The sequence below is a fragment of the Zeugodacus cucurbitae genome, chromosome 2 (assembly GCF_028554725.1).
Source record: "Zeugodacus cucurbitae isolate PBARC_wt_2022May chromosome 2, idZeuCucr1.2, whole genome shotgun sequence".
In the NCBI taxonomy this organism is placed as follows: domain Eukaryota; kingdom Metazoa; phylum Arthropoda; class Insecta; order Diptera; family Tephritidae; genus Zeugodacus; species Zeugodacus cucurbitae.
Genome location: NC_071667.1, coordinates 991220 through 1011232, shown reverse-complemented (window position 1 = coordinate 1011232; position 20013 = coordinate 991220). Strand labels below are relative to the sequence as shown.

The window sequence follows — 20013 nt, the reverse complement described above, 5'->3', positions numbered from 1 at the left end:
ATTTTTATCGTTCTATTCTCGCCTTGTGTGTTTTATTTATTCGCGTCGACTCTGTTGTGAACGTGCAACAATGCTTGCAAAAAGAGCGATGATGCGATGATGCACTCCATCCTATTGTTGCTGTTTTTTCCGCTGTGATTTTCAATTGAGCTGTAAAATACAGTTTGCGGCAATTGTTGGTGCGTTCGCTTTTATTGTCTGCCGCTGCTGCTGTTGCCCTGCCTTGCATTGGCGGCCATTGTTGCAGCTATTGATGGTCGTCAATGTTTATTGCTGCTAACAACACATAACAACAACAATCGTCACTTTACTACCATTATACTATTTGCTTTTTATTGGTGTTATTGTAATTTTGTTGCAGTAACTCGCATTGTGACAAATTGAAATTGTCAACAGTTTTCCGAAATGTTTGTGTGTTGATAGCTGCAATCCGTTCGACTGTCGCTATTGTTTTTCCTATGAAAATTGTGTTAAGCAAATAAAACTAGCTTTATTGTCTTGTTTTTCTTTGGCCAACAAATAACCATTTTGGGTTTGCCTTCTTCGGTTGACTTTCTGTAGAAATGATGTCCTTTCTTTCAAGCGAGTGCATATTTGCTATGTACATATATGCAGGTATATTGGAGACATAGCCACATATAAATGCCGAGCCACATCACCAGAAGCATGAGCGTAGTGTCTGTAAACGAGAGCTGACTCAGTTACTCAGCACAATATATGTACATGTGAGCATCGAACGCCACATGACATGCATTAATCCTTTGCCACCTATTTTGATTGTAGATACACACGACTAAACTGCTATTATTGTTTTCGTGTAGCTAAGGATTGGTTATTCTTCTATGTATTATTGCGTTGATACCATACTTATTTGCACTGAAAGTGTATGCCGCAAAGCTCAACGCACTGAGTCCCACCAAACGCGATTAGAATCCTACCACTGAAAGCTCTTCTATGAGTATAAACTATGCCACTACTGTCTGTTGATCCCACAAACCCCGCAGTGCTCGACCGCTGCCCTCTCGAAGTAGTGGCGAAATCGATAGGAAGAACTTTTTCTCGCACCGCCGACTGCATTGTCATGCATGTTACACATCATTAAGAGCACAGAGCATCGATTCGTCAACTTGTTGCAATTCGATCGGACAGCCACGGTGCGTGTACGCAAAACCAAAGCAACTGTGAGTTTTCGAAAACCCATAATGAGTTCAGAAGGTTTTTCGTTGACAAACAGTGGCAATGCGTTCGCTAAGCGAATAAGAACGGCGCCGATCGTATTCTGTTAAGCGTGTGAACTGGTAAACGATGTTATTGAACGAACACGGGGAAGTAGTTAACAACGTCTTACTAAAGAAACTCAAATATCTGCAATTTGTGCGAAGTGCATTGAAGTGTTCTAAGCAAAGCGCCAACTAAACATAACACTGCCCGACCGCAGCAGGTAAATTGAAACACATATCCGAGATATTAATCAGCATCCACGGTCGGTATGGACTTTCTGGACGAGTGGTTCTTGTCACAAGGTAAAGGAAACCCCCGTCCACATTTATACCCTCGCCCAAACACGCCCTCGGAACAGTTAAATAGTTATGTTTTGACCTGTTCCAATTGCGAGTGCTAGTGAAGCGCGCGCTAAAAGTGAGGGAGCAAGCGGTGTAAACGGTAGCTGTCGAACTTTCATTTGAAGTTAATATTGAAAGTGAAATCTGCCAATTACTCATTATTTGTAGGAATGCCGTGGGTCTCAGTCAAACGGCAAGTTAAGTATCTGCAATTGCACAGATTTTTCCTAATACTTCAGTCGAAATTACACCTAAAACTTGCGTAATTTTAATTTGCTTCAAGTTTTTTGTTTTTTTTTTTTTTTTTTTGCTGGCATTTACTTCTTGATTCTCGCGCGCATATTGTGCAGTGCTTGTGTGACTTGGTGTGTTTACATTCCTCTTTAAACTTTTTTATTTACTTTTCATTACTCGTCCAAGTTCACTCTTTCATACGACGTGTTGACATTTCGCGAAAATCACAAAATTTTGTTGGAGCTATTTAATTCAGTCTCGGACATTTTTTATTAATTACTCTTTAACATTTTGTAAAGTTTCTCAGTTTTCCAAGAATATGAAAAGAGATTGAAGTGTAGAAGCGTCGCCAACTATTGAAGACAACAAAAACGTTGGTTATACACTGAGAATCGTGTAAAAGTTTGTTAACATCGCCTTGAATAGATTATGTGATTGCCCTTTAGGGATTTCAAGCAGCACACATTGCTCATCAAATAAACATCTGAATAGAAAGTGAATAAGTATATACGAAAATATCCACAAATGGATAGCTTCTTTGTGAGCATACGCAAGCATTGTGTATCAAAAATGGATATCGATTGCCCCTATCACATAGAAATCCAGTGTAAGTAAATGTAGTGAAGTGGGGGTGGCACCACATTTTATATAAAATATATAGAATATATGTACGTATATCTCCTTGTTGACTTTCTTTGTGCTCATTGCTCATGGCTCATGGTTTTCAATAAAAGTGTATATTGTACTTTTAAAGGTGAAGAATATTAGGAATTCTGTTTAAAGCGATAGCGTTTACATAAATGATGCAGTATCACACTTCAATTTTCTTTTCCTTTCTTAATTATTAGGTCTACAACCTTGCTTCCGCCATTTTATTTTTGTAAATTTCAGTTTTTTTTTGTATAAAACCGGTTACAAATATCGATGAGCCTCAGCCGCACTTTTCTTGAAATTAAAAAATAAAAGCAAAATTTCCCGCAAATGTCGAGAATTCGGCTCAATAAGTGACATTTTCAGTTGAGAATAAGTTTGGGATACAAACAGATCTCTACAAATATTTTGTTGGGTTAATGTTGACACAAATATCCAAGATCGATATAAAAAAATCGATTTAATCGACCAGTGCTTGACCCTAGATACATCTATTGGAAAACGGCGGAAGCAAAGTTGTAGACCTAATAATTGGCGTTTGACAGCTGGCGGCGATGAGAGAGTACCCAATAATAACTACAAAGTATACGAGTAAGAGCAGGAAAGTTTTTAAGGATGACAATCTATTACTAGATCATACTGCAAATCACATTCATTTCGTCAAGTTCTATGACATGGTCTCTCCTGGTATGAATTAACTGCGTATGTAAGTTTACTGCGATTCCATTAGGATGGATGGTAGCTCCAAAAACGGTGACATGAAGGCAAAACTAAAGTTGTTCACTGCTTCATTCAAAAGATTACTAGAAATGTATCGCAACACAAAAACAATACAAATCTGATGGAGAATGCGAGTCGTAAGAAAAATTTCACCTTGGTCAATACTTACTACTCGCAAACCCTTGTTTCATCGTTATTACAAAAGAACAGCGTTTAATTTCGTTCGAGTGCTATTGTGAGAATTGAGGGAATTTTTCAAAAATAGGAAGCAAACTCAAAATGCTAAAAATCAAATTTTGAAATTATCTCAATATGAGCGAATCTGTGTGTGGAACACCGAAAGATTGAGCCGATTGGAATAAGAACATAAGTATATTACACTTTCCTGCAAGATTTTGACTCGCTCGCACTCGCCTTTGACAAAGTGAGCCACACAACAGATTCGAAAATCCACAATGTTCAGTTCTTCGGAAGCGCTGGCCAGCTGTGTATCGGGAAATATTTATTGTGCTTAATTTTTGGTTGAATATAAAAAATAGTTCAGTTTAAAATAGAAAATTAACAAAATTGTTGGTGGAAGTGCACAGAATAACTCGAAAATCTTATGAAGATTGTTAATTTGTTTAATTGTTTAGTTTTGAACGATTAAAAAAGCATACAAATTTCGAAAAACTGTTTCAACTAAACTTCCAAATGAATAAAAGCGCAAAAATACAATCATTTTTGAAATCGTTTTGCCAGATTCGTCCCTTCTTAGCGCAACAGCTTAAAAGTGATAAAAAAAAAAATTATGAAAATACAGACAAACGTTCACGTTCAAATACGCAAATATACCGTTGATTAAAGCGAAGCATTCTTCAAATGTTGAACGAGTATATTTCAGAAATTCATACGAAATGTTTAAATATAGCGATGATAGCGACGACTGTTAAAAATCGTTGGCCATTTAGTATAATTGAAAAATGCAAAAAGAACTGCGCTGCAGATATTGCAAGTTTACGTATTTCCAAATGCAACTTTGCATTGCGATTCGAATTAATGATCCATCAAATTTGCATAGATTTCAAGCGCGCGGCGCAGCGCAATCGGAGGGACGGGAGGAATGAACGACGAACGACATCGCAGAAATGCAAATCGAAAGAATCTAAGAAATTAATGAGGTAGACACAAGGGAAAGTGAAGAGACAGAGCATCGACGAATTCAATTTTCGAAAACCGAGAGAAAGCCAACGAGGCGAAATAAACAATTCGCTTTCGCAGCATTTTCACAATCTATTATTATTTTTTTTTTATTTTTTTGGTTTTCCTTTTCGTCAGCAACGCCTCCGCATGGTTTTATTTTTATACAAATTCACGAAGCAACAAAAATAACGGAATACAATTAAAAGCTACTTGCTCCTCTTTATGAGTCCATTCTCATAAACTTACAAATAATATGTAAATACATTTGGAGATACATACACACACCCTCTTATGTATGAATATATATATATATATATGTGTGTGTGTGTGTGTGTAGTAGCAGAGGGACGCGACTGAGATAAACGAAAAGCGAGAATATTTTCAGCAAAGAGCAAAACCAGTGGAGAATTGAAAACGAAACGCAAATTGAAACAAAAATAGAAGTTTGTTAAAACACAGCAATCGAAAAAATGCGAGAAAATGTGTGGAAAAGTGTTGGAAAAATGGCGGAGCACATTCAACAACCGCAACTAAAATAACAACAGCAACAAAGCGGCAAATGCGAGGCTGACGAGTGGCTAAAAAACGAAAATTTCGCTTTTACTCAAAAGCATGGTCCAAGAGCAGGGCGAAGGGTGGTGAGCAATGATGGCCTCTGCTGAAGTGCAAAGCCAACGCTAAACGCTCTCAACGCTTTTAAGCTTCAGCTGACTTTTCTCCGCAATTTTGGCAGAAACTGTTGGCCATTTAATCAAATTATACTTGAATACATATGGACACGAAACGTACATACATACATACATTTTCCGACTGAATTTTTTCTTTATACTTTTTTGCTTCGATGGATATTTACCAACTGTTTGGTTGTAAATTTAAACAATCTTGCCAATCGAAATGCATTGCTCGGACCGAAGGCCGAGGAATAATAATATACAATTTTCATTTTACAATAGCAACAACATATAAGTAAAGAGATTTTATAACTGTATTCAATTTTCATTTATGACCAAGAGGGGTGTCGCGGACAGTCGCCGACTTTGTACTTGAGTTCTCAGTTATATTGGTGCGATTGTGGCAACATTTCAAATGAGCGATTAATGCGTTTAATTAGCTTTACAATATTGGAAATCCCTTTCCCGCACCCGTTACTCATTAGTTTAATTTTATGAAATCCCCACAAAAATGACGTCGCCTCTTCACTAATATTGTATGTGAGAAAAACAAATGCAGCAACGTCCAACACATTCGTACGAATGCTCAGCAGCCCCTTTGCCGCCATAGCCCCTCAGCCAGCCAGCTCGCCTATGCTAGCATTGTTAGCCTATTTTTAAAGATGAAAATCACCACCGCCAATAGCATCGGTCCGAATTGTGTTCTACAAGTTGCGCCGTGTTCCTGCTAGCCTATATATTTTTGCGCTGCTGGCAAATGTATTTTTGAACTTCGACGAAATGTGGATGGATACACACATGAACGAGCTATTTTCTGAATCAAGTGAAAATTCTCAAACAGCTGTTGCGCTTCGACGGGACGAGTAGGCGCAAATTTGTCGAATCGAAATAATCGTGCTCAAATCTATCATATAATTAATTCCAAGTGGACTGTGTGAATTATTAATTACATAAAAATTAATAGTTTACTTTGTTTGGTTTATACAGTTTGAGGTTACAGTGATTGAAGCGATACACAACGCGAATAAGTATTTTGATTTTCGAGTGAACTTACAAGAGCCAATTTCAAAAGTAATCACAGCAAGTGTTTAATGGCGATGTTCTAGAGACATCGCTAGTTGTTATTTATCACGTCGAAAATTCCGGGAAATCGAAAAACGTTAATCAGTTAAATTGTCAACTATATCGACACAATGCCATTCGTTGCGCCGAAGAGCACTACCACCAGCACCACCGGACGCACCACTTTTCGGCCGCCATGGGTGAAGGACGATTCGACCGCCAATGCCAAGCCCTCAGTCCCGTGGGCGAAAAAGACAGCTGCCACAACAGCCGATAAGGAGAAGGACAAAGAGAAAGAAAATGGTGCAAAAGCGGCTTCTACCTTGGCAGCCAAGAAGTCCACGGCTCCGGCAACCAGCAACTCCATTGCGAAAAAAGTAAATGAAACAACTGCGGCTGCAAAAAAGCCTGCCGAGCCGACAAAAAAAGCCGTCGTAGAGCCTGTGAAAAAGAACGCTGAGCCAGCGAAGAAAGTGATTGAACCGGTTAAACGCGTAGTAGAGCCTGCTAAGAAAGTAGTGGCACCTATTAAGAAGGCGCCAGAGCCCGTGGTAACCAAAAAGCCAACTGCGACTGCGGCAACGAAACCAACTACTGCACCAGTAAAGAAGAAAGAACCAACTCCATCATCATCAGAAGAAGAGGAGACTGAAGAAGAGGAAGAAGAGACTGAGGAAGAAGAGAGCGAAGAAGAAGAGAGCGAAGAAGAAGAGGAAGAAAGTGAGGAGGATGCAAATGAGAACGAAGTGGAAGATCTCGAAGGACTGTCCGATTTAGAGTTTTCGGAAAACGAATTTACACAACCATCCCTGAGACTGGGCGTGAAACTAAAGAAGACACCACAAGTCAAAAAGAAGGAGAATGAAAGTGAGTTATCAAGACGCTTCTCAATTGAAAAACCAAAATTACGACCGGTCATGGTTAAGCGCGACAAGTCCATGAAAAAAGTTGAAGGTGACAGCGACGATGACGAAGACGAAAACGAAGAAGAACGGGAACGTCAGTTGCGTTTTAAATTAGAGAAACCGAAATTGCGACACGTTAAACGCGAAGAAAAACCCTTGCCAAGTAAGAGTACCGAGGATATTATGAAAATACGGCCCGTTTTGAAAAAGGTTTCCAAAATCGACGAAATACTCAAAGAGCCCAAAGAAGAGCCTAAACCCGAATTCAAAACTAAACAGTTGCGTAAGGCACCGTCAATCAAACGCGAGCCCAGCATGAAAAACGGTGAGTGTTTGTGCAGACAGTGAGATGTGAAGTGGAAAGAGAAAAACAAAATCAAATATAGTGTTACAAATAGCAATTAAACCAATTCAACCAACAATCTAACCAGCGGAAGTCAGCTTTAGTTGCAAGCGAGGCACGATATGGCTTTATTTGAATTTACTAAGTGATGCGTAGAAATGGAGCAGGGCTTCCCTTAAGTGGCTCTTTTAACCCGGCTGTAATATATGAAACGCTTCATTAACCCTTAGCAAAGTCGCAAATGCGTGAGTTTTGTAAGTACAACCTTTTCAAATAGAACTGGAAGTATTTTGTATACCGTCTTGTCGCCGCTTGGACGTCGTGTTGTGACATGTTATTTATTAATTTATCTATATTTCTGACCATCATTCGTCTCATCTCGAGTTCACCACATCCTAACACTATTCATATCAAAATTTTTTCTAAAATTTTAAAATCATTGAGGAAGCCTACAAAAGAGGTCGCAACTTCCACACTTATCGCTCACGCATTGCAATCGTTCACATATACATACAGATATTCTCATACTTACATACAGACAACTATACAAACACAAATTTATTACGTTCTTCAGTAATTTGAAGTGGTTTGAAATGTTTGCCATGCTGTTTGTACGCGTAAATCACTTGGAAAGCCAACATTCGGATTCCTCACAGACAGCTTAACACCCACTCTCATGAGACTTTTGGATTTTTTCTGCCATTTCATTAGTATGCTATGTAGACTTCGGTACTCTAAAAATGTTGTGCCACTGTGTAGGTGTGTGGACAGCTGGCGATGCCCGAAACGTTTTGATAATAAATTTGAAACGAAAAACACAATTTAAGAAATAACATTTTCAGTTAGGACTTATCGAAGATTAACATGTGGACTGGAATGATCACATGGCTTTAACTTTGTATACAAATATATTATTAAGTTTAGTTGCTTCCGAGAGCTGTACTCTGATTTTAGCGATGTTCCAACTTTTCGACACAATATTCATAGTAGTATCTATATCTTGCCTCAACTTATGCCTTAGACTTCACTGCGCAGAGGCCGGACAAATCTCATCAAGGCACTTTTTGGTATATACAGTGTTTTTTCACAAAAACATTAAGTTCCTTTTGAATTAAATTCACGTGCGGTCCTCATTCAACGATTCGAACTTTTCAGACAGCCTAGTACGATTCCTTCTAGAGCTAGAATACTGAAACTTCTTTTGACCGTAAAATGTATTGTTCGCTTCAGAGTTGAGATCAAATTTAAAGGATAATACAAAATGAAAAAAACTAGATTTAATTGTATTTCTGATCGCTCGAACTCAGCACGTTGAAATGCACACATCTTTCTAACAAGCCTTAGAGCCTGAGTATGTAAACCTACACATGTATGACTATTTATAAAAAACAACCAGATGTAGATTTATGAATTTCATTTTGCACACTCATGTATGTATTTCGATTGGTAAAACAACCGCCAGAAATATTAAATAATTGCTGATTCAGCGGCAGAGGCCCACAACAAAATGCGGTTGCATTGATTTAATTGTGGTTTTCGGGGTGGTGTAACGCTCTCCGCCAGCCACATACTCCACCGTACACCCGTTACATATTCTATATGTATGTATATTTATTATATATGAGCGAAATTGCGAACGCTGCACCACCTCTGTCCATGATTAAGGTTGGACGAAAATTCTATCAAAAATAATTTTGCTAATGAGTTTTGCGGCTTGCGGGCGTTTTCCACTTTGCCGACTTTTCCGCATTTACTATATGCGCTTTCTCTCTTCGAGTGCCCATCAGGTTGTGAATTTCATTGTAAATTCAGTTGCATTTTGTCATCAGCAGCACAATCACAATATTTTCCTTGGTGAATGCTTTTGACTCGATTATTAAACCGGCAGAGTGCAGAGTAAGAGTATCCGGTGGGAAGCGGAGTATAGTTACGAGTATTGAGTTCAACTTTGCACCTTCGGCTTAAAATGTGAGTACGAAACTAATATTTTCTTCCGGTTCTCCGTAAATGATTCAACAATATGTACAACAACAATAAGTATTTGTATGCGAAGCACTTAGGTTGATTACAAAATTGTATAAATATCAGTTATTTCTATTCAATGCCGAATGAGTGTGTGTGTGTACGAGGATGTGTAAATGGACTTTCATTTGCATTGAGTTTGACGATCACCTCTAGGTGAGTAATGGGTTCAAAATACTTCAGGCGAAAATTTTACAAGCATAGAGACTATTTTATGTTATGAAAATGTGTCACTCCATTTTACGAGTTGGTCTTATAGGACACAAATAGGTAGAGAAGATCAGCGCAGCATCTAACAAAGGGTGCATTCCGATTAATATTTTATGCTTATGAATTTATACAGACGGAAAGCTCACAAATGTCATAATAATGGGGCATGGACAGTTTGACTCAGTAGTTTACTTCTGCAAATATTTACGCAGCGAATAACATGAAATATATTATATATATTACTCAGTTAAGACAGCGATTCCTATTTCAAAGCTTCTCTAAAGCGATTATAAAATTCAACAATTAAATACATGCAAACACAGAAGCAGACGATCATTATTGGGAGACCCCTCAACCTAGGTGGCACTGAATGAATCGTCAGTTGCTAAAACCAAGCGTCGTGAGATTTAAATATCTTTAATAAATAGCAATGCGTTTGGAAGAACGTAAGAGAACACACTTTTAACGTGTTAGATGATAGATAAGACAACTAGGAATTCCTTTTATTTTGCACTTTGTCATTGAACTTTATGTGGGCGAGAGCGCAAAGGCCACCTCCCACCCTCCCTTCAATATTTCACATATTCTTTTTAGAAAATTGTTAGTTATGTGCGACAAGCGAAGGTGGGTGTGAGAGCAGTATGCACACAGACAAACATTTATTTAGCAACATTTGAGGGAAATTTGACGTAAAAAGTATTCGCCACTAATACACATGCATATTTCATTTGTGTAATTTTGCGACAAAAATTGATAAACAAAATAGAATTTATCCTTGCTTTCGGTGCTGACATGACGGCAGAAGCGGGGCGGTTTTATTATTTTTTGTGCAGTATTTACACACCCACACACACACATGCTTCGCTCGTATTATGCATTTGGCAAAGTGCAAAGCGTCGAAATACTTTTCGTAAATATGCTCATTTTGTTTATATTCGCAAACGAGAATGTAAAATTCGCTCCAATGATTTTTGTTACTCTACACATGCACACACACATACGCGTATGCCTGCCTATATGCATGTACCATATTTTCGATTTAAAAATAAATTCGATGTCTAATAAGCGCAGATGATTTTGCGTTGTTTGCCGCAAATACTCAAGAGAAGTAAAGTGGAAATATCCGAAAATAAATATGAATGAAAATTAAATTTATGAGCTAATAATAATTACGCCTTATCGCTTGGACAAGAACAAGTTCGCCAAATGACCTGCAGCAGATACTAGGCAAGGTATTTCAAGGCCATTGTTGCGCGTCTATATTATGTACATATGTCTGGATAACTCAGTCTAACGGCTTTTATTTTCTGTTATTGTCCCATCTACACACCATAACAACTGTTATTTCAAAGAATCTCTGCAACTCTGCAACAACTTGGCGGTCGCTGTGGAATAATTAAATTCCGACCGGTCCGGACACCTCTTAGCCTTTGTGTTAGAATTAGCTAGTCATTCCGCCAAGGGTTAATTACATAATTCAGTGTCGAGACGACATCAAAAATGCGTTTTTTCGCTCTAGTTGAGACTTCGGATCAACTCGTTACTTTTATTTTATTTTTATTTTTTCAAATAAATTTTAATGCTTTTCAAAAGTATGGCTTAGGGGATTACTCGTTCATAGGTGTAAAGCATGGCAAGTGTCCTTATGGAGGAAAAGTGGGCAAACGTTTGGGGCAATATCAATTAAGCCACCTGTTCCAACGTTGTCTACGATGTCCAAAGCAAAGAGGCAATAGCGCCACGTAGTTTGAGAGAGGAGAGTTCTTAGTTTTGTAGATTATAAATATTTATTTTCATATTAACATAAAACCCCTCGCCTGGATATCTTTACCAAGCGCAACATTATTGAAGATCTTCAGAATCTTCTCGATTTTGCGGCTCATGAAATAAAGTCAAAATACAGCCACAATGAGCACTCTTCACGAATCAGTGTGTGCATGACTTAGGAGGAGAAGCACGTGTGTAATTCCAGTCTCTCTCTTGTCCACACAACAAAGATATCCGCCGACAACACATGACTGTCGAAATTTTCAAAATAAAATCTTCAAATAATAAAAAACAAACAAAGACATTTATTAAATGGCATGGAGAAACCGTGTTTGGGTTACCCGAAAATCCTGCTGCCATTGTGCTCGTACTTCTAGTGCTGACCACGAATGTCAACACACAGAGCACCACCCCTCACCCCTTGTGTACACAGGCGCAGCAGTAGGAGACGCGGAGCCAGCGGCCACTGAGAGCACTGTTTGCCAGAGGAGGCAACGACAGTAATGGAATGTAATGTAATAATGTTTATTGTTATGAGCCGTTTTAAATGGCGTCCCACTAGCAGCTAACCAGGACTGAGAACGCACAAAACACTGGTAATAACGCAAGAAGAATGGCAAAAAGAACAAAGGCATTATTTTAAAATGAAAATATGCGCATAGTGCAAAACTTACCAAGGCAACAAAAACAACAACAACTACATGCTGCTAAGTTGAAAAAGTTGTCTAAAAGCTGGCGTAACTCAAGTGGGCTTAGTGAGAGCGCAAGTTGGCAAGATTACCGGAAGGAGGGGTGTGGAGTGCAAGGATTTGCTGCTGGTCGGATCTGTTTAAGTGCCTCATTTATATACAAAAGACGCCCGGAGATATTTTTAAAAATATTACAAATAAAATAAAATGATAGTTTCATCCGTTGGGATAAAAATGCAATTGTGAAGAAAGACACACACACACGCACACACATTCACACACTATTACTGAAGTAAAGATTTCGATAAGGAGACGCAGAGGCAAAGCACTCGAATAGAATGCAAAGTGACGATTAATTCAAATTCTCTAAAAGGCCAAAAAGGGGACAAGCCATGAATTTGTCAGGGCAATCAAATCAGGGCGAAAATATCATCACTGATCATATATGTAAATGTTTGGGAATTTGAAAGCGTTTAAATGTGTAAATCAATGGAAATTTAATAGCATTTCCAAAGCATTCTGTAAGTGGAGGTGACGCCTTGGAGCCAAACGAATACAAACGCAGGGCGACAAGTGACCGAACGTCTCCTTTTGCACCAAAATCCAATAAAATAGCACACAAGCGTTTTATACCAGTGCGTGTACGCATTTGCATATATATATGTGTGTGTGTGTGTGCGAAAAACATTCTGTCTCTTCCATTTATTCTATTGTGTGCATGCCAGACGCTCCAGATACTTGTGCATGCACGAATATATCTACATATGTACTTTTTACAGGGTTCTAGGATTTGACTGGTTTCATCTCTAGAGTCTAGATTCTAGTGGCAGTTAGTATCCGAGATTGGGTATAGCTGAAATAATTATTTCTCTCAATCGATTGGTTGTGAACGGAACATCGGGAACGTTTGAAATTTTGAAATTTCGAGGACCGCAAACGAATAAGAGTCAGCGCAATATTGTATCACCGTGCCATCAGTTTTGTATATACAGATAAATATTTACGAGTACATATATATGACACATGTATGTACGAACAGCTTACAAATAAACATTTATTGTAAATAAATGAAGACATATGCGGATACATATGTACATACTCGTTTATACTGAATATTGTTGGCTTTGTGCGCTATTTTTTTATTTTTTATTTTCTTTCATGGTCGTGCTTATTTTTCATTAATTCAAATTGAATAGGCGAAATGCTTTAAGGCCAACGATGTTTCTCATACTGTACAATATAAATGTAATAAGTATGTACATTTGAAAACACATATACATACAGTCTTACAGTCATAAATATTGGCAATACATACACAGTTTGTGTTTTAAAAATAAAAATCCACGGAAAATAAAGCAAAGTCAATTGAAAATAAGTACTTTCACGCCAATTAGCTCGACACTCCAGTCACATATTGGCGATGATCGCACGGAAAATATTGCGACCGATTTGCACTTCAAAAGGTGGCAGATAAGGAAGCAATCTAAATTAGAGCTGTTGAACGCTTTAAAATTCGTTGGAAACGATTTTTCTTAATTTTCGAGCTGTTCTTTTCCTCAGCACAGAAGTAGTTGAATTTTTCATTGCATCACACAGCTCATGTCCTTTAGTCTACGTTGAATAGCTTGAAGAGCTTCACTCTAAAATTGTAATTATTTGCGCTTAAGGTCGAATGCAAATATTTTAAGCTAATTCAATTTAAGCATCTAAGACGCTGTTGCGTAATAGAACGTAATATTTCGTTTAAGTCCCTTTCAAGTCGACAATGTGGAATGGACAAATTGGAATATATCACAATTTAGTTCTAATTTTATTAACGCACGCTTACGTATTTATGTATTTCGAGATTTCATAAATTTTATTTGTTTATTCCACTTCCTTTTTGTAAATGTTGCGGCGCTCCTTGCAAGCGTGAGCCAAAGTTTCCAGCTTGCCCTCGCTCCCTCCACTCCACTTCCACTTTTTATGCACTTATGCTAACGATGCTCATCAAAGGACTCACCACTACATAGAAGCGTACTTACACACTTGCGCAAGTACCTTAGCAACAGCTTCACTTCACCACTTGTTCACTTCCCCTCGGTTTCAGCTTTGAATCTCCGGCGATTTGCGGTGATTTTGCATGAATAAAAAATGCTTTCGGTTGCTTGCTCAGTGGCAGTGAGCCGAATTTCATTACTTAAAAGTCTATTATTAGCCGGCGTCTATTCCGTCGTCCTTTCGGGTACCTGTGACCTGTGTGTAACAGGTACACTTAGTATCGCCGAGAAATTGGAAATGTAAAATTTTCCGGTATTTGTAATTTGCATTCGGTAACTTAACTTTGATTACATTATGAATTCGCCTTCAAGCTGTCATGTCACCGCCAGTTTGTCTGAACAGTAGATTTTCTCATCTAAGTGTTTATAAAGAGGTGGTAAACTCCATTTTTATAAGTGCAATAAGTTGTGCGGAAATAAGTCAAATTGCTCCCGCTTAAATGCTTAAGAGCATTCTCTCATTTTTGGTTAATAGTAAACACGAAACTTGAGATTTTTAACGTGTGCACTAGATAAGACAACCAATTGTGGAAGGAGCTTTCACACAACAAAGGTGAAAGTTCAGATCATACGAAAATCCCAATTATTAGAAGCTCTGATCGGAAAACAAGTTGAGGAGAGTTGCGCTAGACACATACTTCGCGATGTTGTGACTAGAAGGTTAGGTTAAGGAAAAGGTCGACCCCATGCAAATGCACGACCGCAAGAGATGCTTTGAGCTGCACTCCACTCCGAAAAAGAAAAGTACACAAATATAAACGAACAAAGAAAAACGCAAAGACTTGTTCTTGTTCAAGGCGCGCCCTCAACACAAATATCGTAAAGAATTGAACAAAAAGCTCGAAATGTGAACACCAACGAGAACGTCAGTGAGAGAAACTTCCGACAAAATAAACAAAAAAAACTTCCGCACTTTGTTGGCTTTAGCTGAAATTAAGGAAACTTGAAATAAAAATTCAAAGATCCCACCACATAATAATGCGCCTAGCACAACCCGCATAAGATAACAAGGTCGGCAGTCGCTATCGCCATGTAGTGTTGTGCTGTATGTGAGCGATCAAAGCGGCATTCGCTTAAGTGATGCTTATTGCAATAGCTGGGGGGCGGATGACGAAGGCGTTGTTTTCGCCACAGGCGCCTATGCAACAACAAAAGACTTTTGTAAAGTTAAACACAACTGAGCCTAATGTCATAACGCAGCCTCACAGCGGGAGCGCTGGAAGACTCGTATCACCAGCACAAGAACACGAACATACACAAAGTATGACTCATTTTGTCAGACGAAAAGCAACAATAACAAAATAATTGTGAAAGTCACTGAAAGCGTTGAAAACGGAATAATCTGCCATTGTTTGATTGCTTTTCGAATAAGGCTAATTAGCGGCCTTTTAGGCGCTCTCTGTGAAATTGACATTTTGCAAGCATGAAAAGCTGTAAACACAACTAAAAAACATAAACACTTGAATGAACGCACTGACACGAATTAAAGATAATTTAATTATCTCAGGGCCCCATCCCCGTTATTTTCAAATCAATTTCTCTGTTGAGAAAGATGTTGAAGCCATGGTTTTTAAAACATGTGATGGCCTTGATCATAATTAGAGCTGATATGCTTCATTAAGTTGATCACTTTATAATAGGAAGTGGCAAGGACTCGGCATTCCATCGCTAATATTTGCCCCTCATATTTATAAAATTGCAGAATTTTCGATTTTTATTTATTTTTAGTATATTTCAATATAGTAAAAATTTAATTACCGCGTGCCATGAAGCCACCGGAAATAAAAGTAAACAAATCACAACAGATGATGCCAAGGTGCCAGAGTAATTGAAGTCAGAAGTCTTTTGAACCTAAAGAAGAATATATATAATAAATAATGACTACAAAGAGGAAGAGAGAATGGGAAGAAATACGTTGAATATGAAATTATGTCCTATTGCTTAATTTAGTTTGATGCCATTAATTTCATTTGTTTACACAATTATTGTAAGCGATTTTTTATTTGATCAAAAAATGTACAGAATAGTTGAGAATTTTATTAACAATTCAGATGTTTTCGCCAACTAGAAGTAGTCAACCAACTTAAGCTGATTAGCTTTGCAAACTTTCACTCCATGCTAACAAACTTTTGCGCACAAGCTACTGAATAAGATGGCGCTCTCTACTTCTAATAGACTCAAGGTGATACCGTGTCAAAAGCAAAATATGCGAAGACTTCAAGCCACAGTACATAATTACTACTCCCACCCTAACTAACCGGATGTGCCGGTCATTCTTCACTGCTGCCTCCAGAGTAATGGCACTGCTTGTTGTGTGTCAAGCTAACTCGCAAGCGTTGCACTGGCACAAATGCAGGAATTTGCTTGGAAATAGGGGAGTAGATTGCAATGAAAGTAGTTAGGAAAACGTACCTTAGCTTACGCCAGCGCCGAATCAAATTACTGCACTGCAACCACGAAATCGTAACCTCATTAAATATTTCATTTCTTACCATCGCAATTTACTTTCGACTTATGCTTTTTAATAAATTAAAAATCCTCTTAATGTCCTTTCTCTGTGCAACGGTGTTTCTTCCTTTATGGACTAAAAATGGCTTTAATGTGCAGTTCCCGCGCCACCGCCGCTGCCTTCACTGGTGCCCAAAGCACCCCCACCACCGCCACCACCATTGGGCGCTCCCGGCGAGAAACGAAATCTAAGTGAAACACAAAAGGCCGCCTTAGAAAAACTTAAGTAAGTTGAATACATTTGCTTAAGGCATTACTTATTTGCATAAAATATGACTTAATTGTGAAAAACTATTTTTTTCTTTCTGAATGTGTTGCTAGGACGCGGCCGCGCAGGCGTCCAGACTGGTCAGAAATGATGAAGGAGGTAGAGTCCGGCCGGAAATTGCGCCATGTGGAATGCAATGACAGGTGAGTAGAAAATAAGATATGTTAATAAATGTGAGTAATGAGATCAATAGAAGAATCATTAATTTGCAACTGTCATGGTGTAACTACTTATGACATCTTCCATTTACAGATCTCAGCCGATTCTTACATGCAAATCGATGACGAAAGTGGATAATAAGTTTATATACGAAACCGAAAAGGATAACTCACACAATAAGTTGCTTAAACAAATTCAGGGTGGCATCAAACTAAAGCCCACACAAACGAACGATCGTAGTAAACCGTTCATTGGGGGATTACGGAAGTTCCGCAAGCAGATGACCATAGAGGAACAGATACAGAAGTCCCAGTCGAAGATTAACCTGTTAGCGGAGGTAAATTCGAGTCATTTGAACCTCTTTCGTTACTAATATATCGTGTGGCGTCCCTTATAGGCTGCTACAGCTGCTGTTGGCGCCACTGTAGGCTCTTCCGGCACCACTGACCCGGTCGCTATCACAAATAGTATTGTGGCTGCCCTCTCGATTGATGATCCTAGTGGTGATGAACTTGACGACATTGACAAAATACGTGATGATCTTCAAAGCACGAAGCAAATGTTGGCACTGGAACTACGCAATCGTGAAGCGCAGGACCGTGAAAATAAGAAATTGCTTGCACAAATAGCCACACTAGAAGCGGAGTTGGAGCGCGAAAAATCACGCGAAAAGAATCTGGAATATGGTTCTCGTATTATTGTAGCAACCATGGATCCCACACCGGCCAGCGAGGAGGCATACTTGAATTCACTTAAACAAGAAGCAGATGACGCTCGCAAATCAGCGAAAGACCTGGAGACAAAATATCTAGATACAGGAGAATTATTAGATCAAGCTAAGAGTGAGATTGAAGAACAAAAACGAACGATACAGATGCTAGAGCGAAAATTAGCGCAGGCATTGCAGGTGAGTTGTATGAACAGTGGCTCTGCAAGCAAAATAATCAAAAACTGACTTAAAAAATAAAAGAAAAATTGCTTTTGCTAAATAATATAGATTTTAAGCGCTTACTTGAATTCTAACACTTGCAAGCTTTTTATTTCCAATCGCTATTAACGTAATACCATAAAAACCGCAAAAAGGTTGAAGAAACAAGCATGCCATGCCCCATATGCGCTAAAAGACAACAAGCTAAATATTTTTATTCATATGATGATCCAGATGATGGCGAATCATATTATGGCTTTGAAAATTTTGCTAACGGCTATACTAACAAGGTAACATGTCATGACGCTTAAGATGATAATGATGTGGCAGTGGAAATATGTACTGAAATATTTTCTAACTAATAGGGAGGTAGTTCTTTGAACGGATCCCGACGTCCGAGCGACGTGCATGGTGGACGCGATAGTTCTCCCGAATTAGAATTAGATGTGAGCGAGAGTGATCCAGATGAACCGGAAGAGAAGAAATTGGAACGGCGCGATCGTCGCATCGCCAAGGAAGTGAAAGTGCTTCGTACTAAACTAACAAAGGTAAAGGTTAAACGTGAAGCAGCTAAAAAGGAAAAATTAGCATTGAAGCAAGCTATGAAGAAGAATCATCTCATACTCAAGTAAGTAGAACAATTTAACCAATCTAAGCCTACAAAGTAAATATTTACTGTTTTATATCTTTAGAGAGGAAAATAAGAAGTTTAAAAAATTAGAGAAAGAGGTTCAAAAGATGGCTGCTTCCATGAAAGACGACGAGGAAGACGAGGAAGGTGATGATGAAAAGGTAATATACACAAAATACATTTTCGTTTTTATTAACTGTGAATTCATTTGCTTGTTCAGGACGAAGAAGCAGAAGATGAGGAGGATGAAGACGAGTCTGAGGAAGAAGAAGAGTCCGAAGAATCAGAATCAGAAGAAAGTGAAGCAGAAACTGAAAGCGAGTCCGAAGGCGAGGTAATAAATCACTAATATTCGAAAACTGTATATATGAAAATGTAATGCGACATATTTTGTATCAGGACGCTAGCAATGCCGATAAGAAGAGTAATCTAGAACCTCGAGTAAAGAAACACGAAAGTCGCCTTTTAGCGATGAAGAAATGCAATGTGCTATTGCAGGCCAATGTTGACAATTTACAGGATGAGATTACACAAATTCGTGCAAAGGCAGCGAATTTACAAGCCGAATTAGATGCAGTATTGGCCGATCTGGGCTTCTAAACAATTTCAGCATACATTATATTGAGAAGTGAATATATACAAATATACAAGTGAATGCTAGCTCCGTTATTGGTCGTCCGTTCATTATTGTATTGCGGTATTTATAGCTTTTATTGCGAGTAACTAGAACTTTTTCTAATAAAACTTACCTTATGAAATAAATGTGAATGCTTTGCGCTTTTTGAAATGTGGTTCTTTTTTCAATCTTAGGTACTATATTGAAGTCATGGTCAGAATACTTGCTTCTATGTCACCTTTTCTAGCTATAATTAATCCAATGCAAACTATTTGTTATTGTATTTATGGGTAAAATTACACTTTAATGATGTTATATGATATTATTGTCAGACTATCAACACAGAAAAGTTCGTATTGTAATACTCGTAATTATGATATTTACTATGTTAACTATTGTTTTGAACTTGTAATTTAAATGCTTCGTGGTCAGTGCTTTTCAAATTGTAATTGTTGCCATAGCAAACAGCTGAGGGCAAACAAATACAGAGTTGCTCCGTTTCTATTGTTCTTTAACAAACGCATTAGGTTTAAGGCTATGTGCAAACGATAAGACTTTTAGATCGGCAACTCGTACTCTGTGTAGGAGTGTGTTCTGAACGTTATGTCTTGTGTTTTTGACTGTTACCGTTCACGAATAAGGATCACGAACAAGAACCCAAGTAAGTTATTTGAACTGGCTTACTGGCTCCCTTCTACGCCGATCCCTTTTTTGAAAACGGCCGGTAGCCACAACGAAAGCTTTATCGTGTAAACTCAGACTTACTGAACTAAAAGTTTGAAGAACGTTGAGAAGTTGCCCCTTTAAGTAAATTTTCTTTCTTTACTCCATTTTATTTTCATATTT

General features: G+C 38.3%; 2 protein-coding genes across 13 annotated transcripts in view; one reads left to right on the top strand and one right to left on the bottom strand.

The window, feature by feature from the left end:
* The window catches only part of LOC105221690 (trichoplein keratin filament-binding protein), a 64396-nt gene extending 44538 nt beyond the window's left edge, over positions 1 to 19858 (bottom strand). The window contains exons 1-2 of one of the 2 annotated variants that reach the window (XM_029037848.2): positions 19552 to 19567; positions 19301 to 19414 (exon numbers count right to left, since the gene is read on the bottom strand). The gene's annotated coding sequence lies outside the window, so the exon portion shown is untranslated. Of the gene's footprint in view, positions 1 to 19300 lie in introns of both variants that reach the window. The other variant, XM_054225406.1, reaches the window with a different exon arrangement.
* LOC105221685 (glutamic acid-rich protein) lies at positions 1388 to 19338 on the top strand. 11 transcript variants are annotated; one of them, XM_011198834.3, is made up of 11 exons: positions 3555 to 3674; positions 6008 to 7312; positions 16665 to 16791; positions 16887 to 16976; positions 17086 to 17329; positions 17390 to 17899; positions 18076 to 18210; positions 18286 to 18548; positions 18613 to 18712; positions 18772 to 18885; positions 18951 to 19338. In XM_011198834.3, the coding sequence occupies exons 2-11, from the start codon at positions 6214 to 6216 to the stop codon at positions 19149 to 19151; spliced, it is 2883 nt and encodes a 960-aa protein (XP_011197136.2). In that variant the 5' UTR covers positions 3555 to 3674; positions 6008 to 6213; the 3' UTR covers positions 19152 to 19338. The 11 variants fall into 11 exon arrangements, with proteins under 11 accessions (XP_011197140.3, XP_011197142.2, XP_011197136.2 ...); XM_054225402.1 differs by having other exon boundaries at positions 3558 to 3688; XM_011198833.3 differs by having other exon boundaries at positions 3567 to 3705.
* Positions 19859 to 20013: the final 155 nt, after the last annotated feature.

Bases quoted from the DNA above. Each gene is read 5' to 3' on its own strand.
- LOC105221685 (XM_011198834.3), top strand. From the start codon at position 6,214: ATGCCATTCGTTGCGCCGAAGAGCACTACCACCAGCACCACCGGACGC. The intron at 17,330-17,389 runs GTAAATTCGAGT...CGTCCCTTATAG, and splicing joins AGATTAACCTGTTAGCGGAG to GCTGCTACAGCTGCTGTTGG. The intron at 18,713-18,771 runs GTAATATACACA...TTGCTTGTTCAG, and splicing joins AGGAAGGTGATGATGAAAAG to GACGAAGAAGCAGAAGATGA.